General features: G+C 31.9%; 1 protein-coding gene across 2 annotated transcripts in view; it reads left to right on the top strand.

The window, feature by feature from the left end:
• The first annotated feature begins 2,010 nt into the window (after positions 1 to 2,010).
• LOC143053824 (uncharacterized) overlaps positions 2,011 to 26,449 on the top strand; it is a 32,109-nt gene continuing 7,670 nt past the window's right edge. The window contains exons 1-3 of one of the 2 annotated variants that reach the window (XM_076226621.1): positions 2,011 to 2,142; positions 5,837 to 6,336; positions 6,886 to 7,038. In XM_076226621.1, the coding sequence (XP_076082736.1) occupies positions 2,034 to 2,142; positions 5,837 to 6,336; positions 6,886 to 7,038 (762 nt within the window). In that variant the 5' untranslated portion in view covers positions 2,011 to 2,033. Of the gene's footprint in view, positions 2,143 to 5,836; positions 6,337 to 6,885; positions 7,039 to 24,132; positions 24,245 to 26,449 lie in introns of those variants that run through there. The other variant, XM_076226620.1, reaches the window with a different exon arrangement.

The raw sequence follows: 26,449 nt of genomic DNA, 5'->3' as shown, positions 1-26,449 counted from the left end.
GTCCAAACTTGAAGGCATTTGTCAAATGAAGGTTATAATGACGAATTAGTTTACATGATGGTGAAAAATCTTCGTTGTGAAAAATCGAAGGTACTTAATAACTTTAAGTAGGTGCGTCTTATCTAAATCTCAAAGTAAATTGAATCTCTGGTTGCCGATTGTCATAATTGCATACTTGTTTTATTTCAAACAATCTTGGTCGACTTGTTGTTTATACTGGTGCATGTTTGTTGAGTCTTTCATAGCTGACTATGCGGTATAGGCTTTGCTTATTGTTAAAGACCATACTGTAACCTGCAGTTGTTAAGTTTTATGCTATTTGGTCTCTATTGGAGAGTTGTTCCACATGCAATCATTCCTGATTTTTGTAGTTTATATTTATAATATACTAAATTGAAACTACTAGACCAATTATAACATTATGTCCACGTTCAATGACTAGATGAATAGCGATTGTTTATTCAATTCATGTCAAATGCTATTATCCATATGAGTTACATTATTAGGATTTCAATCAGTTCCAGGAAATGCAAAACACGATCTCTTTTGGAAATACACCATGGTATATATGATCATATTTGATAACCAATTGTAATAAACCGACAGGAAATGGTCAGATTATTACCAATATCAAACTATAAGAATCGATGATACGTTTAGAATTTAATTATTTTGAAAACAAGTAAATATTTATCAAAAGGCAGAAATCTGCGCAGTGTAAAAGTATTATGAATGTAACCTTGAAGTCTGGTGATTATTGCACATATATATATGTATGAATAATGACAAAACAATAATTTGTCCCAAGTACACGCTCCCAACTCGTCCTCTCATTTTCTATGTTCAGTGACCATAATTCAGGATCAAAACTCTAATTTGGAATAAAATCAGAGGGAACATTTGTACTAGGTTTCAAGTTAATTGAACTTCAACTTCATTAAAAACTACCTTGACCAAAAACTTTAACCTGAAGCGGGACAGACGGACGAACGAACGAACACGGACGAACGAACGAACGAACTGATCCACAGACCAGAAAACACAATTGCCCTCTACTATCGTAGGTGGGGCATAAAGATATCTCGTGTTTGCGTAGGAAGTTACTACTTGTTAAGGACAAATAAAGGAAATGTGGAACATATACATCTATGAAACAGTAACCAGAATACATATACCAATCCTGCGAGGTCAACAATGTCTGCAATAATATTTGCAGCATTACAATATCATTCTGTATTTTTTTTAACAAAATTTCGGCATTTTTTGTCAAGAAAATATACGTCTTTTAGTTTTTGAACAGAAAGTTTTATAAATGGTGAAAATATGATTAAAAATGTCAACGTTATGAAATTTTAAACCTGACAGCTTCATTGTCTGAGGGGCAGCCCAATATATGGCAACATTCGTGGTACTTTGCTAATTTACATAGCGGCTATTTTTCCTTATTATGAAAGCAGCTATTACAGTAGGATTATACATGCCCCTTAAATACAATTGCCATTATGCTAATTCCTATGTCGAATCAACGATTCTGCTGGTATACAAATAAACATTGTCTGTCTTGAAAACTTACGGCCTTTTTTAATTTGAAAACACGTTTATTTTTCAAATAAAGAGACACAACTACTTACAAAGATTCCTATGCATGACGGTTGGCGGGCGACTAGAAACAGCTAACGTGAGGGTACCTAAATTACACCTACCTGTTTTTGACAGTTGTTTCACCTACGTTTATTTATGATCCTAACAAAAGTTTCTATTCTGTTTTTATTTTTGTTTCCTTCCGAAGACCAAAGATAAAAAATTACAAAGTTATGACATGACATATCCTCTACCCAGGTTTACAGTATTTTCTGTACTTTGATTTTTTTAATTGATACACAATATGATGATATTTGGAAAAAATGATAATTCTAGTGTTATATAAATAAAAATAAATCATTTCGTATTTCCTTCCATTCATTTGGATAAGAATAGAACTATTTATAGATATAAGATAAAGTGCTTACGGTGAATATCAAAACGGAAACAACATGGAGGCAAAAAAGAAAACAAATACGACTTCTTCCTTGAGATACTTAATATTATGTTCTAGTACAGTTTTGGTGATTACAATATGTGTATATACGTGGTCATTATATGGTAAGCACAAAAGATCTTATGAAAAAATAATATTAATTTCAATAATTAGATGACAGTGATGTCATGTCAGTGATTTTGTTCCTGATCTTGACATAAGGGGATCGAGATTCTATTTTTTACGTCATGAATGTGGCATATATCTTCAAACAGTATTGGAGTTTTAAACAGTTGTCTTTCTAAGAGTTTCATAACGTAGGTATAGAAATTAAATTTGCTCTTATGACCATATCATATGCCTACTTTCATTTTCATTTTTAATTTCATTTTATAAATACACCTTATCCGTTTATCGCTATTTATAGTCTAGTCAATTTGTTCTAAATAAGGGTAAACCTCAAAACTAATTGAAACCATTAGATATCAATTTAATGGTAAAAACTAAAGTTTATGTAGATATACATAATATATAAAAAAATATACAATAATACTTTTTGCGAAAAGGGGTCCTTTTGTGGCGAAAATGAGATTTTCAATAGATTTGTCTATTTATTATCATGATTATAGAGGAAAACATCATTAAATTCTGATAAAATTGGGGTGGAAAATCTATTTTTGAAATGTTATTTATTTGTTTTTTTTGTTTTTTTTTGTTTTTATATGAAGGCTGAATATTAACGGTTGTCATATTGAAACATGATTTTACTTCTAAAACTGTATTTTTAACACATTATATCTTTCTTGTCAACAATCCAAGTCTGTGTGTTGTTCATTAAACAATTATAGTCTTTGTATGAGGACGATACAAGAATATATTGACCTGAAAGTAGTATATTGACTGAGGACGAAGTCCGAATTCGATATACTTTTTTGGGTCGATACATCCTGCATTAGCCTCTTATATTATTAATTTCCGACTGCATTTGTATCAAAATCGTCGTTGCATTATATTCTCTTTTTTGGATCATTTAATTTTGTTAGAATTCTATAGATATCATATGGTCATAATCGATCTGACATATACACAAAAGAGGGACTAAAGATACCAGAGGGACAGTCAAACTCATACAGAAAACTAAAGAATAAACAGCACGAACCCCACCAAAACTTAGGGGTGATCTCAGGTGATCCGGAAGGGTAAGCAGATCTTGCTCCACATGTGGCGCCGGTCGTGTTGCTTATGTGATTACAAATCTGGTTAATAGTCTAATTCGATAGGTCACATTCATGAAAGGGAAGGGGATTGTAGTCACGACGTAAGGAACATATTCGATATCATTTGTGAAACGGTTATTTCATAAAGGTCAACCAACTCGTGATGGCGTCCGTAAAAATTTTCTATCTACCTTAATTCAAAAAAGATGTTAATAAATTGAACATCCCTAAACGAATCAAATACAGTAGAAGATACGAATGAATTATATCAATGTTTATTGTTTTTATTTTTTAATCAATTTGGTTATCTAAAAATATAATCTTGAAAAAACTATCAATTTGATATTTTTTTAATTCTCTACTGAGAACAGTTTAGTGATTGTGTTATTATTAGTCAATGAATGATTAAATTTGAGCAATACCAAAATTACTCAGACTCATAGTGGTCCTGTGTCCTCATTTTCTTCGACCTCAGGGTAATTTAGTTCAAGTTTTTAGTTCGAACACTGAATCAAGATAGTCTATTCTAGCGACAGGTAAATTTACGATTGTCACAATCAGTCTTGCCGTTGCAGTTAGAGTAAATCATGTCCAGGAGGAATTCGGGTGCTGTCTGCTTTGTCATTTCAATCATGACAGGAGATTCTCACTTTTGATAGGCCAATCCACTTAATGGGGGTCCATTTCCTCGGTAGTTTTTCCGCTCCAGTAATGTCACTGAAGAAAAACTCACATAGAATGAAACTTCAAGTATGTGAAGTTGGTGGGAGAGTCTGAACTTGCAAGACAGAAGATCTATTTAATGTCATGAGTTTTGTTGTGAAACTGCTTCAACAAAGTATATCCAGTCCTTATCAGGGCATGCCACCAGACAAGTTAACGAGTGCTTCTTCGCCTTCCCTGCAAACGTCATATTTTCCATTGGATTTTCTAGAATAACTTCTCCTCAAGTCTGAAGATCATGGTCTGGCTTTCTTTTCTTTATTGTGGCAGATTTGCTTTTTGAATGCAGTCATCTTATCATGTTACAACCAGAAAAGTCACGAAACAACGCGAGTTGAAGGCACACATATTTACCAATAACTGGTTTATATCCAAAACCTTTATTTTTTTCTCAGAACTTTGCTTGTCAGTGGTAAAGAATAATTAACAATAAATCAGCAACAGCTGTCTTAACGATAGGTAAATCTACATCTTCCTTGACATGTATAGCCTCCATAATACCGTATAGCGGGTTATTTTCGCGGGTGTACAATTTCGCGATTTTCATTGATTCAGAATAAGATATACGTAATATTTTGCCGGTTATTATTTTGGCTGATCAAAACTTTTGTCAATACCTTTGCTTTTGAATTGACGGAATTTATTTTAGAGATTGGGACTATCTGCGAAAATAAGCGAAAATTTCAAAAATTGGAACAACAAAACAGCATGTTGCTTAGTGCAATTTTGTATCTAAGAACCTTCAAATACTGCCATACTTTCAGGAATGTGTTTTAATGTGATATCGTGGTTACGCGGATACAAATTATTGTCCATCAGTAAAAATCTAATTTCGGTTTAAATGCGTGCTGCTGCTGTTGTGAGAAAGAAAATCTTGTTGTCTTCGACTGATTTCTTTAGTTACTTAAGATTCTTTCCAGAAATTGTGTAAAATAGTACCCGCATTTTGTTGTTTTGTATTTACACTTTCTTTTCCATTGAGCTCTATAATTTAAATGAATATCTCATAATGTTCTTGTACCTTCCGTGTCATGAATGGTTCACTATACCATACTTATCTTTCATTCGATTCATTAGGTTAATTGTTCATCGTCATTTCCTTCTTAAAGATCAAACTACATAAGCAGGGGTTTTTGTTTTTATTTCTGTTGGTATAACCCCAATTAACTCATTTGTCAATCTTTATTTTGGCATGCATTGAGAGACCCTGCACATGAATCCAATCAACATGGTCTACAAGATGGGTTACTCTGTGTCACTTATATTCATTTGCCAGTCTTTGTAATATATGTATATATATAAAAAAGAAGATGTGGTATGATTGCCAGTGAGACAACTATCCACAAAAGACCAAAATGACACAGACATTAACAACTATAGGTCACCTTACGGCCTTCAACAATGACTAAAGCTCATACCGCATAGTCGGCTATAAAAGCATGTCTTATCCTGCTCATTTTTATCAAATGATGTGTACTAAACACTCAAGTAGTTTACTTAGCCATGAGTAAAACAGGTTACAAATTGTATTATATGCAGCCCCTACATTTATAACAGATGCTTCCTTTAAAACTTAGATAAGAAATGGTATGCATTATTTTGCATAGGAGGCGTTCTAACGAATATTTAAAAACAAATGTGCGACGCAAATTCGATTCTGCACAAGTGTACAATTAGTTCTATCTTATTTTAATGCGTTCTTTTGTGATGTTATCTGTTTTATTTTTCTATTTTTAGCTTTGAACAATTAAACATCATGCTGTGTATTTTATTTACGGATAGTTTTCTTAAACAAAGTATCAACTATCATAAGGATATAACAAAATACGCTTTGCTAAATAATCACTAACGGGATGCCTTCATTTTGATATCTTTTCAGATAGATTATCTAAAAGACAACAGACCAACACATCTTCAGTATGGATTTTGTCGAGCCTGCCATGGATGTCAAAAGATACAAACAATTTAAAAAGTGTACTTGAGTTAGTTAAAGAAGATCTACATACAATTTATTTCGTACTTCGTTCAGCTGTTTGTTTACTAATACCAAGAGAGACAACTTCAATCATATCAGCAGTTTTTTTGACATTAGCCATTGTGACATTCTTTTATACAAAACCAATAGCAAAAGAAGATATTGACATTGAAAACGATTTTATTATAATTAAGGAAGAAACCAATGTCCTTAAAAGTACCAGAACTGAAGTTACAAATGTGACAAGAATATCTAACAGATATCCTACAACATTATATAGCTTATTATCATTTAAGAAAATTTTCTTTTTGATAATATTTGTAATGTTTTTAATAAGTATTCCAATTGAATATGTTCGACTGTTCAAAATGGAAGCAGCTAAAAGAATGGCAGTAATGGGGAAGGTAGATAAGTTTAGATACTAGTACGTGTGCAAATAGTTATCAAAGACCTATAATGTGATAATTGTCCATTCTACAAAATATCATGATTAAGGAATTTAATGTGAATGTTTTTTTCCAATTTTAGATTTATCATAGCCAAATTGACAAATTCAAGAACTAATCTGAGAAAAACTTTTGATTTGAACCTTGCAATGAAGAAATATGTCTAAATTAGAAGTTATCTGCAATGTTGGATATCTCATATAAAAATGTTATAAAATCACAAAATTACTGAACTCCGTGGAAAATTCAAAAAGGAAATTCCCCAAACAAATGACAAAATCAAAATCTAAACATATAAAACGAATAGATATCAACTGTCATATTCTTGACTTGGTAAGACATTTTCTTATTTAGAAAATGGTGGTTTAAATCTGGTTTTATATATAGCTAGCTAAACCTCTCCCTTGTATAACAGTCGCATCAAGAAATTATTCATTCAAATGGTTTTTATGATAATAAGTCAAATAAATAGAATACCACATCAAATATGTTTTTAATTTACTGCAGGGCGTTCCCAGTGAGTGTTATCCAGAACAAATGACGATCACAGAAAGTGTTAGGTATTGGATGGTGTCACAGTTGTCATGGCAACATGATCCTTGTGAGAAATATCATACAGCTATATTAGTGGATCCATTATGGGAGATAACTCCGTTAATGGTAAGATATCCATATAAATGTTATATTTATAATGACTGCAATTCATTAAATATTTGGACGAATCTTTATTTTTAAAGATACATGCCTTTCATAAACCTTCAAATCTAAAGAGGTATTACAGTGACTTGACTGATAGTGTTGCTATCCAACAATTGCAATTCATTCAAAATTTTGACCAAATTGCAATTTGTTTTATTAAACCAAATTGTTCAACTGGTCAGAAATTTGAACAAATTGTTCAGTCAAAATGTGAAAGTGCAAGGTGATAAAATAAATCATACTTACAATCCTATAAGACTTTAACTCCACTGTGTTGATGTTATTTTTAAATTAGTTTATCAATCTGTATAGTTATATATAGCTATTACCATACTAAAGGTGAACTGTTTTATTTGTAATTGCTATAAAAATGTCCAAACTAAGCTTTTATATAGTTTTTCTTTCAAAATGTATTCTATATTCATAAGAATCACACAGTATATGAATAAAAACATCATATTCAGTAAAATAATTTGTAAAATTGCAATATATTTGTAGGAAGGGGAGATAATCTTTTTTGGTTTCAAAAAGTCTTTATTCAAAAGAATAGTATTTTAGGTTATTTCCCAAAGGAAACTTATCAATAGCATATTGTTATTTCACATATAGTTTACTGAATATATGATGTATTATTTTAAATGATATATGATTCTTATAAATATAAAATCCTTTTCGAAAGAAAAACTATATAAAAGCTTAGTTTGGACATTTTTATAGCAATTCAAAATAAAATAGTTGACCTTTAGTATGGTAATGGCTATAATATAACATATATGATATAATATAATTATACCAATTGCAACTCATTCAAAATTTTGACCAAATTGCAATTTGTTTTATTAATCCAAATTGTTCAGCTGGTCAAAAATTTGAACAAATTGTTCAGTCAAAATGTGAAAGTGCAAGGTGATAAAATAAAATATACTTACAATCCTATAAGCCTTTAACTCCACTGTATTGATATATTATATCATATATGTTATATTATAGCCATTACCATACTAAAGGTCAACTATTTTATTTTGAATTGCTATAAAAATGTCCAAACTAAGCTTTTATATAGTTTTTCTTTCGAAAAGGATTTTATATTTATAAGAATCATATATCATTTAAAATAATACATCATATATTCAGTAAACTATATGTGAAATAACAATATGCTATTGATAAGTTTCCTTGGGGAAATAACCTAAAATACTATTCTTTTGAATAAAGACTTTTTGAAACCAAAAAAGATTATCTCCCCTTCCTACAAATATATTGCAATTTTACAAATTATTTTACTGAATATGATGTTTTTATTCATATACTGTGTGATTCTTATGAATATAGAATACATTTTGAAAGAAAAACTATATAAAAGCTTAGTTTGGACATTTTTATAGCAATTACAAATAAAACAGTTCACCTTTAGTATGGTAATAGCTATATATACCTATACAGATTGATAAACTAATTTAAAAATAACATCAACACAGTGGAGTTAAAGTCTTATAGGATTGTAAGTATGATTTATTTTATCACCTTGCACTTTCACATTTTGACTGAACAATTTGTTCAAATTTCTGACCAGTTGAACAATTTGGTTTAATAAAACAAATTGCAATTTGGTCAAAATTTTGAATGAATTGCAATTGTTGGATAGCAACACTATCAGTCAAGTCACTGTAGTTTAATTGGTTGAAAGTTTAGGTATTAGAACAGAAACTAAAAAAGAAAGATTGTCAGAATCTTGTAAAAAATTAAATAAAAAAAATACCGAGCTCCGAGGAAAACGGAAAGTCCACAATCAAATGGTAAAATCAATTGCTCAAACACATCAAACGAATGGACAACAAATGTCATATGCCTGACTTGCATTGGTACAATTATTTTCTAATGTCACAAATGGTGGATCAAACCTGATTTTATGGCTAGCTAAACCTTGTACATGGCAGTCGCATCAAATTCCATTATATTGACAACGATGTGTGAACAAAACAAACAGACATGATAGTAGGTATAAATGTCAAAAATATGGGTAGAGCAGTCAACATTTAGTCATAATTTTAATCACTATAACAACATACAAATATGAAACAAAGAAGCACAGAAAGGCGTATGGACAAAGCACATTATCAAAAATATAAATGAAGCATAGACACATGATGTATATTTTTATGAAATTAAGACATAACATTTATATTCTTTTACTTTCAGGTTCTTTCGTCGGTTATAACAAGATCTCTCCTGCATCCACTACAACTTTTCTTTGAAGGGATTGGTAAAAGTTTAAGACTTTTCTTCAACGAAATACCAGCCCAGTGGCAGCCCGTAATGCTAATTTTTATTGTTTTAGTGTCTTTATTGACAATAGTGATGAAGTGTGGGTACAAAATAATACTACCTTTTATATTACATATAGAACCAAATACTCCGTGCAAGACAAAAAGTAAAAACGGTCATGATTCTATAGATGGCCATTCAAAGACAAAATAATACTAACAGAATAGATAAAAAAAAAGAGAATACTAGTATCCAAAGTTATAAAAATACAGAACATTGCTTTCGACCAGATTACCGACGGAAAAATATTGGTTTTTTTTGGGGTTTTTTTTGTGATGTAAGACAAGCGGTTGGGCAGCTGCAAAATAATGTCCGTGCAATAATTTTAAAATGTTTTGACGACATCTTTTTAAATATAGATATGAATCATGCTGTTTCCTATGACGTAATGGAGGTCAAGTTCGGTAATAACGATTTTAGCTTTTATTGTTGCTAATTTTAAGACTTTAAGTGACAAGAAATGATACTTAGATTGATGATGACATTAATAGATTTACATGTTATAAATTTCAATATTAAAATTTTATTTATAGTTGTCTTTATATATTGCTGTATAGTCATGATAGTGGAAGTAAATACTAGTAATAAAAAAATGTATGTGTCTGATGACCCTGACTGTTAACGGACACAGCCGAAATTATTAATAGATTTACATATCATTTATTCCCAATACTCCAATTCTATTTCATATTTGTGTGTATATATTGCTGTACCAAGTCAGGAATATGACAGTTGTTTTCCATTCGTTTGATGTGTTTTGGTATATGATTTTGCTATTTGATTACGGAAAGTCCGTATGGAATTTTCCTCTGAGTTCGGTATTTTTGTTATTTCACTCTTTTTTGGAAGTAAATAATTAAAAAGGTATGTGTCTGCATGGTGACCATCAGAACTGACTGTTAACAAACACGGACGAAATAACGAAAATTAAAAACATGACATATAAATGAAATCATAGTATACTGCAGTTCACTAGTCATAAACCGATTTTGCAAAAACTAATCCGGGTCACAAACCAAGCACAAAGGAAACAAATCAACTTTAAGGGGAAAAGAACGGAATAACAGAAACTAAAACCTGGTATGGTGTCCATAAAATTTTCGGAGTGTCATTTTTAATCATTCCTCTTCATAACTCTGTTCGAGAAGTTTTTGTGTTTTTTAAATGAGTGTCGTAACATCATCAACAACTCATTCCGCACTTGCTGCTAGACATGGATAAAACGAGAAAAAGCTGACAAAAATCCTAAGATTCTTTTTCTTAATTCAGTACTGAACATAGTTCATATTCGTATTAAACATTTAAATAGATATAAAAAGATGTGGTATCAGTGCCAATGAAAATACTCTCCACCAAAGTCACAATTTGTAAAATAAAAACCATTTTAGGTCAAAGTACGGTCTTCAACGTGGATATTTGACTTACATCGAACAGCAAGCTATAAAGGGTCCCAGACATGACTAATGTAAAACCTTTCAAACGGGAAAACCGACGGTCTAATTAATATAAAAAACGAGAAACGAGAAACACTTATGAACCACTTAACTACAATACCCTTCTCTTTTCACGTATGTGACCTACCGAATTAGACTATTTACCTGAGTGGAATTAACATAACAACACGCCGGGTGCCACATGTGCATGATCTGCTTACAATTCCGGAGCACCTGAGATCCCAAGTTTTTGGTGGGATTCGTGTTGTCTAGTCTTTAATTTTCTATGTTGTGTCTTCTGTACTGTTATTTGTCTGTTTGTCTTTTTATTTTTAGCCATGATGTCAGTTTATTTTTAATCTATGAGTTTGACTGTCCCTCTGGGATCTTTCGTCCCTCTTTTTTAAACACTTAAAGAATATTTTACTCCTACCAACAATCATAAAAGCCCTATTTTTCGTATTAAACATAGGCCAAAAAAACTAGATAAGGAAATTGTTCCGTCACAGCTGACAAAGCCGCCAATTATATCATTATTGTTGATGTAAATTTTATATTGAGGTTCTGTATAGCACGGCCGACACTCGGCTAACCGAGAGATTGGTCTGTTAATCTATATTGAGTATGCGGCTATATCGGCGGTTGGTCTGTTAATCGGGTTGGCTAAAGTCTGTTAATCAGGTGTTATCGAGAAAATCATTGAAAGTTCAGCATGTTTCATTGTATAACTTTCTAAATATATTTTCATCATAAAAAGTATTCATGTCTAACAAAACAATTCAATGTACTGAATTCAGTGGTGTAATTATTATTTTTCTAGCTTCGATGTACGATCTATAAAATGAAAAGGCGGGTTACTCATCAATAAATTTATACACATTTTACACACATAAAATGTACACAAAATGATGACACATTGGTTAAATTTACTTGCATTCAATATTTTGAACATCGAAAAAAGAAAGGCATTATGTTTGTTAACCATATTGATATCATTGTGTGAAAAATCTACACGAAAATCTGTATTTTGGTGACATAAATCAATCTTTATTTAAAACCTGGTCTGTTAATGGGTCGGATGTATAAAACCCGGTCAGTTAATTGGTCTGTTCAGAGTTATGAATGGCAATACAATTATAATAATTTTATTGTTATATGGGGTGTTATCGGATGAAATGAGTAGGCTCAAGACGAGCGGCTAAAATATACGAAAACAACACATGAGCAATGAAACATAACATGTACGGAAACAACACATGAAATTGAAAATTGATGAAAATGGTTTCAAAAAGTGTAATATTAAACTAATATTAATTTCATCCAAGAATGATCGTATACATCATGTTGAATCTGTTTAATTGTCATGAATGACACAAATTTGTCATCTACATTTGTAACCAGTATATAAATAAAAGATTAGATAAACGTCGTAATGTAACTAAAAATCAGTAAGTAAAATATATTAGGATGACAAAATATGAAAAATAAAGAAAGAATAATGAGTAAGATAAATAAAATGTAGAAAAAAATGACATAACAATTTAAAGAATACAGAAATAAACAATACCCCCAATCCGGACTCTCATGGTATACACGAGAATCTGGATGGAAACGCAGAATATAGAATAATATATAAGGACAGTAGAGAGTGATACATTGCTAAAAACAAGAGAAAAATAATACTTGTTTAAGAATATACACATGAAACACCGATGGCTGTTGAAACAGTAACGGATTGCGATGTACTTATATTGGTGACAAATTCTAGAAGTTTACATGCGGACTGCAACTATGGTGGCAGGTTAATACCATTTTGCGTTTTAGCTCTTTATCGTTTGCGCCTTACATATTCTATATGGCGAAAACGCGAAAACGCGAAACCGATTTCTCGTTTTCGACTTCGCGATTTCGCCTTTTCGCGATTTCGTGTTTTCGCCCTATAGAAATTGAAAGTCGAAAGTCGAAATCGCGAAAACGCGAAATGGACTTCACCAGCCAACATAGACAACTGTATTCTCCTCTGCACTTATGTAGAAAGGAACTAAACGGAATAAAATGATTTGAAACTTAAAATAACCAAATGTAGCTGCATTCGCTCCTTTCCGTTTACTTCTTTAGAGTGATTTGTAAACAATATATAATTAAGTAATAGAAGAAAAGAACCAATTGGATGATGCTGACGAATTAGGGTTTAACGTCCAGTGACAAATATCATGTTCATATGTGAACGAGAACACGTTATACATGTTATATGTACCCTGTGTTGTATTAAAAAGACATTTTCAGTCGGAATTGAGAACGTGCTACTTCGAACAGACACAAAAATTAAGGCTGATTGAAAACGTCAATAAAAAAATTCATGCATATTCCATATCAAGCTATATTGAAGTGACACACCCTTCAATAAAATGCTGAGAAAGTCAAAATAAAAATGCTCTTTCTAGGATACTGTTGCACCGTATTGTCATTTTTGTTTACTCAGGAACATCTCATTCTTAAATTTTTCAAGGGTAAAATATAAAGGTAGCAAAATTATTGTCGTGGCTAAATAACTCTAAACTGACACAATTTCAATTGTCCAACCCATTAACAGACTCTTTCCCCATAATTTTCACTAAAACATGGTATTATTCACGTTATTTTACAATTATGAAATATTTACTAATGTCGATTTATTTTTTAGAACCACAGTACTATTTTTGGTCCTTTAAATGATATCTAAATTTGTTTGTTTCGCCTTTTATTAAAAAATTGCTATGCGTATAAGCATAAATACTACTTACTTGCGCGACGCCTTTTAGTTTTACTGAAAACTGCGCAAACTAAAAAATGTTTTTACAAGTGCAAATTGTTTTATGAAAGATATCATTTTGTCAGACGCTTTTCTTTTTTTGATTTGGTGCTTATAACATGCCAAAAATCTGTATATTTAATAGAGTTTAACATTAAATTAAGCGTTTTACTCTTAACAGACGTATAACCAACCCGATTAACAGACCAATCGCCCATATAGCCGCATACTCAATATAGATTAACCGACCAATCTCTCAGTTAGCCGAGTGTCGGCCGTGTATAGGGAAATAACGAATTCACCAACATTCCAACTGAGTCTTTTTTTTCGGATAATGACTCCTGTCACACATAAATAAAGGCAACAGTAGTATACCGCTGTTCAAAACTCATAAATCCATGGACAAAAAACAAAATCGGGATAACAAACTAAAACCGAGGGAAACGCATTAAATATAAGAGGAGAACAACGACATAACACTAAAATGTAACACACATAGACAAAATCCCACGAGAATAACAAATATAACATATATATATAACATCAAAACCAAATACATGAATTTGGGATAGACAAGTACCGTGACACGTCTTATCGCAATGTGAATTTACACTCAAAAATAAGAGAAAACAAACGACACAACGTTATAATGTAATACACACAGAAACGAACTATAATATAACAATGACCATATTCCTGACTTGGTACAGGGCATTTTTAAAGGAAAAAATGGTGGGTTGAACCTGGTTTTGTGGCATGCCAAACCTCGCACTTTTATGGCCATATGAAATATAACATCAAAATGACAACACAGGACTACAATATAAATAAATTGGAGAACACAATTGACAAAGAATCACACGAACAACAGCCAACAAAAGGCAACAAGTTCAAAATTTTTATACGCCAGAAGTGTATTTTGTCCACACAAGACCTATGTGTGACGCACAGATACAAAAGTTTGAAAGCCGAAACGAGTACAAAGTTGAACAGCATCGAGGACCAAAAGATCAAAAAGGTGTGCCAAAAACGGCAAGGGTTTTCTGTTAAGTTACCAGAAAATCCCTATAATTTAGAGTAATTTATACTTTTGCAAACAGTAAATTTAATAAAATGAATATACAAAAGATGTACATGATAAAGCTGAAGTATTAACTTATTACAGGAAACAACTGAAATACATTTACATAACCAGACATTTGAAACACAAAAGTAGACACATCCGAATACGTTTCAACCTCTACGCCAAGTGACGTCCTATTTGAAACTGAAAAATGACGAAAAAATGACGTCATTTGAATTAGTAAAACAGAGCATCAAAAAATTAAAAATGACGTCACATAAGAATGAATAAGATAGAATTAGGATTAATTTAAGATTATATATTTGAACTAAATACTGATATTGCATTTAATAACAAAGCACATTTTAATTCTTATTAATATAAAACTGAGGTAGCAATTAACTATATTATAAAACTATGTCAGGTATGTTATGAATCTAACTTCAAACGTAAAATATCGTACTGATTACTTTGAACGAAATCAAATCTGATAAATGAAGGCGGTGATTAATTTTCTTTACCATAACACATAAATATAATAGAAAAGACGTCAACACATTTGACAAAATCCGATGAGAATTACAAATATAACATTAAACATTTAAACTAAATACATGAATTTGGGATGGATAAGTACCGTACCACGTCTTATAGTAATGCGAGTTCACACTCGGCAAAACAGTCACAATCGGGAATAAGTCACGTTTGGTAATTAAAAGATTAGACGACATTATGACAAAACACAATCTACCATGTGGTAAAAATGTCCTTAGCTAGTTTGGTCAACGAAACATCGTATGGATCCACCAAATCGTGATGGTGTCCATAAAATTTACGGAGTGTCAATTTTAATCTGTCCTCCTCATAACTTTGTTGGAGCAGTTTCTGCGTAAGGAGCACACTCCTGTATATGAAGTCCGTATAGTGTGAACAAGCACGAGAATAACGTATCAATTGTGATATGTAAACACCATACGAAGGGGCAGAGGGTATGTTACTGCTGAGAAATGGGAAATTGATAATTGGGAAGTTGAAATCGTCCCGTTTATCATAGATTTTCGTGTGAAGTCGTCCATCTACGTCAATATTGAGGAAAAGATCAAGGTATGAAGCAGTCCTTCTAGTATCAGTGGTATCCTTAATTTCAAGTTCACTTGGATATATGAGATGTAAGTATTGGCTGAAATATGGGTTATTCAATGACAGAACATCATCAATATATCGGAAAGTAAAATTAAAGAATTTCGCAAGGTGCTTTTTCTTTTTGTCTTTTAGAAGGTTCTGAATGAATTCTGCTTCATACGAGTACAAAAACAAATCAGCCAGCAGGGGTGCACAATTAGTACCCATTGGAATACCGACTGTCTGTTGAAATATAAATCCTCCAAACTCAACAAATATATTGTCGATCAAAAAGTCCAGCATTTTGATAATATCATCTTCTGTATATTTTCTGGGAGATTCAGTGTGATTTTTCACAAAATATGAATTATTGTAACCCAAAACAAGAAATTTGTATCTACGATTTCCATTTTTATAGAAAAAGCTCTGTTTTATGAGATGGTGTAGTCGATCTTTCAACTGAGCATGGGGAATAGTAGTATATAGCGTAGAAAAATCAAAAGTTTTTATGTTGCTGCAAAATTGCAAAGATTGTGATTGAAGGTTAAGCAGTAGATCTTTCGAATTTTTGAGAATCCACATCTGGTTAACACCACTGGTAGAATATATCTCCTCACAATATTTTTGAAGCCCATCTTTAACTGTCGAAAGAATAGTAGTCAGTACTTTAGAAAGATGTTTGGTTGAACATTTTGAAGACCCAGCTATGTATCGTTCTTTATATGGAGTTTTGTGTAATTTGGGTATCCAGTATAATGAAGGCAAGTTTTCTTCGTTTTCTTTGATGTTGATACCAAAAGAAAGAAGGACAGATTTATGATTTTGTAAAATTTCGTCCTTGGTAAACATAAACTTTTAGTAACGCTTTTCAAGCAGAACCGAATAATTGTAATATGAATGTTCCAATTACGTACTGGCTTCCGAGGCTGCACAAAACACCTTCAAAGTATAGAATTATTTCGTTTCCAAGCAATTGCTCCATTACTGCACTGCAATCAAAAACCTGGTAAAAAATGTGCAAAAAAATGCCTTTAAAAATATAGTTGAATAGTTACTTTTGGAGGGTCAAAAATTCGTTGGAAGTACTTTATAAATCGCATGCTCAAATTGGTGATTTCGATCGAATCAGTTCACAGTACTGGTGTTTCTATCCTATGCTTCCTCATAATCTTATGAAGCAAATTCACTAACCTAATTAAATGGGCATTTAAAAAATCAGAAAGCGAATATGTATGTTCAAAATCTGTTAGGTAATTTGCTAGTAACAACAAACAAAAGTACTATTTAGATTGGATCTGCTTTGGTACGATAACTGCACTTGATTTAATTTTTTTTATACTAGATAACATTTCTGTTCGCTATGGAGATTCCGTATATCGTCCACAGGGACTCGGTTAGCAGATTAAAATTTTGTAAATCAATGTTTTTAATTTATTTTTTATTATTTCCTGTCTATTTGCATTACTTTATTAACGTATTTAACGTTGTCATAACTATTTCTTAGTTTTCTGGCAATGTGCAGTTTACTATCCATATCCGTATACTGAAAAATCCTAGATTTACAAAATTTTAATCTGCTAACCGAGTCCCTGTGATATCGTCAAGTTATTTAAATGTCACTGGGGATTAGCAGTGTACAACGTATTGTGGACCTGTTACTGTATTGTTACGAGTTACACTTTATAATAGAATCAGCAAAGACCCATCAAAACAAAATATGATACTTTCAGATATTTGGAGGATATATTGGCTCTCAATAATGACGACTTCAGTAAGTACACAAAAGCGATTTATCCTGCTGAACTGACCTTTTCAAATCCAATCTTTAATGGTAACATTCTATACAAAGCACAAAAATGTCGTCATTCACCTTATACACTTTCCAAACCTTTAAACAGACTTATTCAAATGGGGTATAGTTACGAATTTACGATACGGCTGTCATGCCACTAAAGATGATATTTTAAAAATTAAAATTGATTTAATCCTAGGGTTTTTACATCGGAATTAAATATAATTGTTTTAAAACCAGTTGTAAGCATGATGCATCAACTACTAAATTGTCTATTCTTCTTACCAGCACACTTGGTACAATTAAAAACCTGATAATAAATTGTTCAAATAAGGCCTTCGAAAATAGTGGAATAAATTACTTTTGGAGTGTAAAGAACTCGTTGGAAGTACTTGATAAATTGCATGCTTATATTGGTGATTTTGAATCTGTTCAAAGTTTTGATTTTTCTACCCTGTATACCACATTGCCTCACATTCTCATTAAGAAAAAATTCACACACCTAATTAAATGGGCATTCAAAAAATCAGAATGTGAATATATATGTTCAAACTCTTTTACGTCATTTTTTAGTAGCAATAAACAAAAAAAACTATGTTAATTGGACATGCTTTGATACTATATGGGTCATTTTCAAAAAATGTCGAATTTTCAGTACACCCATGCTAAAAATTTTATTTCTAATGGAAATTTCAGTTGTAATGGTTTAAATGAAAGCTTGTCGGATTTGTGATTCAGAACATTAATAATAAACCCACCTAACATCTATTTTGATAAGATTAAACTGCATTTAAGGCCGATTTTGGGGGTATTTGTGTGCGTACATTGTCAGAAAAACACATTTCAAATGATTTTTTTCCGATTTTCTGATCGCCTTGATATCTGCTAAAGGGACTTTCTAAGAACGTTAATTATAATTCTAACGAAAAATTGTAGCTTCTTTATCATTGTATGTAACAGATTATCTACAAACTAAATTCAATCAGCGTACAGGAGGTTCATGTCTATCCTGTTACCGCTACTTAAATCAGTCGTTAAATTATTCTCCCTATGAATATTGAATCAGTCAGTGTTGATTTCAAAAATGCAAAGTAATCTTTACATTTAAAACGCCTTGTTTCTTGAACGACAGTGTAGAGAAAAAAAATTTCAAGACATTTAGTGAAAAAAAATAGAGCGTACTTTTTTTCATGTCTATGCTGTTACCAACCATTTTGATTAATTACACTAACAGAATGGTTGTAAAAAGTGCAATAATGTGTTGGAAACCAAAGTCACAATAGAAAACCATAATCACTTCACCAAAGGGAGTAGTTATTTCACAACAGCAATCAAAAACGAAGAAATTTGTCTATCCTGTTATGTCTATCCTGTTACTATGGTTGCTATGGTTACAGTAACAGGATAGACAATTATAGACAAAAACGTCGTTATTTTTTTTATCTTAACATCTAGGTGGAAAACGAATGAAATATTTCATTGTTTGAACTCATCTTAAGGTTATAACGTCTTAATCTTCCCAATTAAGCATTTGCAGGAGCAATACTGATATCGGTAACAGGATAGACAAAAAGGTAACAGGATAGACTTTTATATAGTGATATATCAGAAACGTACGTTCCTGTTACCAACGAAATAAAGAGAAAAGTAAATTAACTTATAAGAGATTTACTTGATGTTGGGTTTATTTGAAAGGGTGGAAAAGGCCGAACAATATAAATTGCTATCTTAGACTTGCATTACTGGTGGTAATTTTTACAACCTTTGAAAACCAATTTTTAGATCCATTTTTCAGTACAACCTAGAAAATTGGCAAATAATCTATTATTTTACAGAATGAATATATATAGAAGTTTATTCTCTTGAAAACCATCTAATTGGTAACGTAAAACAAGCTTAACATTTTATCTAAACCTTTTCTTAATAACCCAAAATTTCTTTTGAAAATGGTAACAGGATAGACAAAATATTGTACCACCGATCAAAAAATGTTTCAAGATATTCTTGTATGACATCATTAAGATTGCATCTTTTAAGATGTTGTTCTTAAAGTACTGTTTGTTTTGATTTGCTTATGTAGAGGAATGTTTGAATAAGTAACTTTTAATAAATTTTTCAATTTCAAAATTCGACATTTTTTGAAAATGACCCATATATGCCCTTGAATTTTTACTAGATAACATTTTTGTTCGCTTTGGGGATTCCGTATATCGTCAGATTATCGGAATTCCAATGGGGACTAACTGTGCACCACTTATTGCGGACCTGTTTTTGTATTGTTATAAGTTACAATTTATGACAAAAATAAGCAAAGACCCATCGAAACAACATCTGATAAACAAATTTAATAATACTTTTAGATATTTGGATGATATTTTGGCTCTCAATAATGACGACTTCAGTATGTATATTAATGAAATTTATCCTGTTGAACTTACTTTAAATAAAGCTAATACTAACAATGACCACTGCCCTTTTCTCGATCTTGATATCTATATCACTAATGGAAAGCTGAATACTAAAACTTATGATAAAAGGGATGATTTTTTATTTCCTATCGTTAATTATCCGTTTTTAGATGGTGACGTTCCCTTGTCACCATCTTACGGTGTTTATATATCTCAACTTGTACGATTCGCTCGTGCATGTAACAATGTTTTAGATTTTAACGAGAGAAATTTATGTATTACTGAAAAATTATTACACCAGGGTTTTCGATATCACAAACTAGTCAAAACATTTACTAAATTTTATCATCGGTATAAAGACATCATTCGTAAATATAGCTCAACATGCAGACTTCTAATACGTTCAGGTATTTCACATCCAATTTTTTATGGTAAAATTCTTTATAAAGCACAAAGGTGTCAGTATTCACCTCAGAAACTTACAAAACCTTTGAATAGACTTATTAAGAAGGGATATAATTACGATACTGTTGTCAAGTCATTAAAGATTGCATATTTTGGCGTTAATATTGAGTCACTGGTAAGGTCTTTGCATCGGAACTAAACACATTTATTCTAAAAACAGTTGTTGGCATGACACGGGTTATGTTCTTCTCATATATGTTATGATGGTATGATACTAAACCCCTAACGGGAAGGATTGTGCCTGATGTTCATATGATGAAATCATAATCTTTCAGTCAGTTTAATTGAAGTCTGGAGCTGGCATGTCAGTTAACTGCTAGTAGTCTGTTGTTATTTATGTATTATTGTCATTTTGTTTTTTTTTCTTTGGTTACTTCTTCTGACATCAGACTCGGATTTCTCTTGAACTGAATTTTAATGTGCGTATTGTTATGCGTTTACTTTACTACATTGGTTAGAGGTATAGGGGGAGGGTTGAGATCTCACAAACATGTTTAACCCCGCCGCATTTTTGCGCCTGTCCCAAGTCAGGAGCCTCTGGCCTTTGTTAGTCTTGTATTATTTTAATTTTAGTTTCTTGTGTACAATTTGGAAATTAGTATGGCGTTCATTATCACTGGACTAGTATATATTTGTTTAGGGGCCAGCTGAAGGACGCCTCCGGGTGCGGGAATTTCTCGCTACATTGAAGACCTGTTGGTGACCCTCTGCTGTTGTTTTTTATTTGGTCGGGTTGTTGTCTCTTTGACACATTCCCCATTTCCATTCTCAATTTTATTTGTATGATGCATGTTATATTCTCCTCTTATTTTTAGGATGGTCGATACTAAACCCCTCACTTGATTTGTGCTTGATTTTCATATGATGAAGATATAATCTTTCAATCAGTTTAATTGAGGTCTGGAGCTGGCATGTTAGTAACTGCTACAAGAGTCCTTTGTTTATTTATGTATCATAGTCATTTTCTTCACCTTAGTTTCTTCTGTATCATATTCTAACATCAGACTCGGACTTGTTTTAACTGAGTTTTATTGTATGTATTGCTGTGTGTGTGTTTTTTTTTTCTATATTGGCCTTATGTATTAAGGGGGGTTAGATCTCATTTTTGCGCCTGTCCTAAGTGATCAGCCTCTAAATTTCTCACTGAACAAGTACACATTTTTTTAAGGGCCAGGTGAAGTACGCCTTCGGGTGCTGGATATTTTTCGCAGTGTTGAAGACCCATTGGTGACCATTGGTTGTGTTTTGCTTTTTGGTCGGGTAGTTGTCTCTTTGACACATTTCCCATTTCCATACTCAATTTTATCTATTTGAGCTTTAATATGTATGTTCATGATTAAAGTCTGGTTTGTTCTGTATATAATAGATTTATTCTTTTTAATCTATTTTTATTGATGGGTCTGTCTTCCCATTTTGTCAATTTCATGTTCTCCTTTCTTGTTAGTGTTTTACAAACACATAGGCATGTCTTATATATATATGTTCATAAGATTATTAATTACATAAGTATGCTTGTTTTAGTTTATACACATGATCAAAATAAAGTGTCAATCTTTTGTCTGTCCTCTCGGGTTGTTCCTGTCAAGGTTTTTTGGTATGGAGCTTATTAAAGGCGATTGTCTTTATAACAATAATACAATACAGTGTTGTTTAACATGTTAAAGGAATTTTTATTTTTTATTCTGAACATAAACAACACTGTGTCGGAATATCATTTTACTGAACAAAAATTGTTATTTTAGAATTTGGCCGAGGAATACAGTTACCTTTCAAATAATATTACATTAAAGTAATTATTGTCCCATACCAAGAAAAAAATTAATGCCATATCAAGTACGAAGTTGCAGAGCATTGTCAAATCCCACAATGTCCGAAAAAGTTTTGCCAAATACCGGTATAATTTATGTATCATAACAAAAAATACAAGATTTCTTTACATTTAAAAGAGGGGCGAAATTAAGATACGAGAGGGACATCAGTCAAACTCGTATATCGGCAATAAACAATCTAATTAAAATATTGATCTCTGATTTCGTATATGTAGTATAACGAAATCAGAGATCAATATTTTAATTAGATTGGGCAATAAACTGACAACGCCATGGCATAAAAAGAAAAAGACAAACAGACAGATAATAGTACACAAGAAACACTAAAGAAAACTAAGGACTTATTAACATGAACCGGCCAAACCCCACCAAAAACGAGGGGTGATCGTATGTGCTCCGGAAGGGTAGGCAGATCCTGCTCAAAATGTGGCACTCATCGTGTTGCTCATGTTATTACAATCCCGGTAAATGGTATAATTCGGAAAGTCACATTAAACATTGCAAACATTATTAAATTTAAAAATGTATTCTCATCTGAAAATGTTGTAGAACTAGAAAAATTGTGTAGATTTATACGATATATATCATTGAAAGTCTGTCCTCCTGGTTAGAGAACTGTAATATATTATTATAATGTTATTTATTTTCACACATGCGAAACAAAGATATGTATTATATATGAACTGTTATTATCTCTGTAGCTATGTACTAGTTTATGAGAATAAAATCATTCATTCATTCATTCATTCATTCATTCATTCATTCATTCATTCATTCATTCATTCATTCATTCATTCATTCATTCATTCATTCATTCATTCATTCATTCATTCATTCATTCATTCATTCATTCATTCATTCATTCATTCATTCATTCAATCATTCATTCATTCATTCATTCATTCGTGTAAAGGGAACGTGATTGTTATTATTACATTAGTAATTCTGTGCATGGTAAATAAATTATCGCTTGCCACACACGTCTGTGATAATAGAGTTATCGTGTTAATCAATTGTCATTGCAATAAATATGTACACCTCTGACACTCATGCCTGAGGAGCCAAAAAAATTCTAGAATTAAACTTTTTTTTTAACCCGATTTTTTTTGGTTTATATGACTGCGAAAATAATTGGTAAAGAACAAATCATATTTTGGAACGCTTCTTTTTTAAAGTGCCCAATTTTGATGATTGTCCCATTTTTCACCAATTTTTACCCTTTTTGAGAAGAAGAGGAAGAAGAAAAAAACATTTCCACAACTAGACTTTTTTCATACTTTCACTAAGATGAAGTGGACCAATCTGAATAAATTTAACTAAAAAAACTATAGGTATAGGTGTAAATAAAAGAAAGTTTAATAACAAAAAAAGACACTTACTTGATTGGTTAGCCTATAAAATTTGAAATTTTTAATTTATTACTCAAATCTACTTATTTTAAATACACACAATTTTTTCAGAGTTAAGTTTGATTATAATATCTTTAAAACTTTTCACTTGTATCAAATGTTTTGGAAATAATAAATTATTCCAGAATGAGATTGTATTGAGACTGAAACGTCTTTCTTTCATGTAATCTAAAACGTACTCGCGTATTGTGATGTCTCGAATAAAAGCACATCCGTACAGTATGTTCAGTACTTTGATATATGATTGATATACATTACGACAATATTTGAAAAAAAATACAATAACAATTATACCATAAAAATAACTTGCATAGTTTTATATTGTGATATTTTTTGATTTTTAGTGTAGAATAAAATAGATTTTATTTTATTTGTAATTTTTAAAATAAAATATTTACGCTAAATATCAAAACAAGACATCATGGCGGCAGAAAAGAAAACAAACAAATCCTCTTCCTTGAAATACTTTATTTTTAGTATTAGTGTCATCCTGATGGTGACAATGAGTATATACGCATGGTTTTTATATGGTAAACACTATATATTTCATAAAGAAATGATGACACATTGACAGTTAATCTTGCGACACTCATATACAGTGTATGCATCTGTGTGATGTTGTTCCCTAAGGCTAATCTCTACATTATGAGTACACTATATCAGCTGATGTTGAGATGGGACGCAAGACAACTAGCCTCACTGTCAAATCGCCCCACTATTCACCAATTCGACCCCCTTTATGAAAAATCGCACTTCTTCTGTTAACCAGCTCTCCCCACTTTCCAAAAATGATTATAGTCGCCGTCAGCTAAAATTCGTAGCGGTTATCAGTAAAAATAATCTAAACTATCAATAGCGTTCACTCGAGATATGGTTTTTCACATTCCATTCATAAATCGCAAAAAGAAAAACCACTACTGACCTACCTTTTAAGTGATCGCACTGTATACGTAATAATCCTGACCTTCACTTTTTCATAGACGATTTTGAATGGTGGAATCAGCCATTGTTTTGACCGGAAGTGTTTCCGTGGAGTTCAATTTCATAAAATTTGCATAAAGCGCGGGAAACCTTATCACATCAATGAAAGGAACATTTCAGGAAACTGCGTACAGTGACGAATGTCATATGTAAACAAATGATCCTCATAGAAACGAAGATGGCGGAATTACAATGGAAAATATTCTGGAAAATGTGAAGGTCAGGATTATTACAGTGCGATCACTTAAAAGGTAGGTCAGTAGTGGTTTTTCTTTTTGCGATTTATGAATGGAATGTGAAAAACTATATCTCGAGTGAACGCGATTGATAGTTTAGATTATTTTTACCGATAACCGCTACGAATTTCAGCTGACGGCGACTATAAATCTCATTTAATTTCTTCCTGCCAACTAGGCCCACTTATGAAAATGAGTAAAAACATGATAAATATCTGCCAACCTGCCTCACTTATGAAAACTTATCTACAGTTGAGTCCCTGGTTGTCTGTGCTGCTGTTGATATCGTGTTTCTACTTCTACTTCTACCGGATAGGCCTAAAAAAATAATGTTGTGTTTCCGATCACCCCCTAAAAATTTTGAACTCAATTTCCAGTTACCAGACAAAAGTTTGGGATTTAATAGAAAGAGATTGATTACCCACTTTAAAAATCTCCCTGAGATAACTTTTAGTTTACCCCTTTTAAAATCCCCCTGAAATAACTTTTATTTTACCCCCTTTTAAAATACCCCTGAAAAAAAAAACTAAAAAATAATTTGGGCAGCACTTCCCCTAGGAAATTAGCTTTTTAAACCCAATTCCCCTATTTCAGGGCCAAAAGTTTGGGATTGTCAGAGAAAGAAATTGAGAAGATGTGCATGGGGCAGATTCATTTATAGGACATGTAGGAACATGAACCAAACATCATCCCAAACCTACAGATAGACAAATATATTTGTACCTGGCAGGACACTTTCTTTTGGCAAAGCATCTGCTGCTTTTCATCAGAATGTCTAAAGCGTTGATTGGCTGACCAGTTTCAGATGGATTAATATCAGGTTCATTTTGAAGAAGGGTCTGGCATGAAAATTTAATAAATTTAATTCCAAAAGATTCCATGTTTCCAACAGTTGTGTTATTGTCATCAATCTCGGTCTAGTCATTTTTGCAGGTGGCCGAGCACAAAATTTGTGTTGTGTATTTTTTTTCATCGATGTTAGACATTGGATGAATTTCATTGCTAATGTCAAAAAAGGTGTTACTTTCTGTAAAATTTAGAAATATTTTTTTCTACGCGAAATGGTCACACTTTCGGCGTTGAACATTGAATAGGACGCGTTGTGTTGCCATGTTCAAACACTGACAAACAAAAATAACTACTGTGCATGCTCCCGCATATATAATTAGCCAAGAAGATTCCACTTTCCAGTACATTCTAAAAATAAGCCTCGAGTTTAAAATTAGCGTTGTTTTCTTTTGGGGCGATAAAAAGATTGAGGGACTTAGAATTTTTTATTTTCTTTCAGAAAAAACAGTCGTTAGGTATACAAATTATTTTTTTTCCCACATCAGCTTTAAAAACTTTTGAGTCGGGGGTCTGAAGGACGGTCGGTTGGGTGACCGGAAACACAACATTTTTTTTTTAGGCCTTAGTGACCACCGTCATCATGTTGACTATTCTGTCACTTTTGGGTGTGCGCAAAAATAATTTGATTAAGATATCAAACAAAAACAAAAAGGTGCTATACAAATATTT

The sequence above is a fragment of the Mytilus galloprovincialis genome, chromosome 12 (assembly GCF_965363235.1).
Source record: "Mytilus galloprovincialis chromosome 12, xbMytGall1.hap1.1, whole genome shotgun sequence".
Lineage (NCBI taxonomy): Eukaryota > Metazoa > Mollusca > Bivalvia > Mytilida > Mytilidae > Mytilus > Mytilus galloprovincialis.
This window is presented reverse-complemented; position numbering and strand designations above follow the sequence as displayed.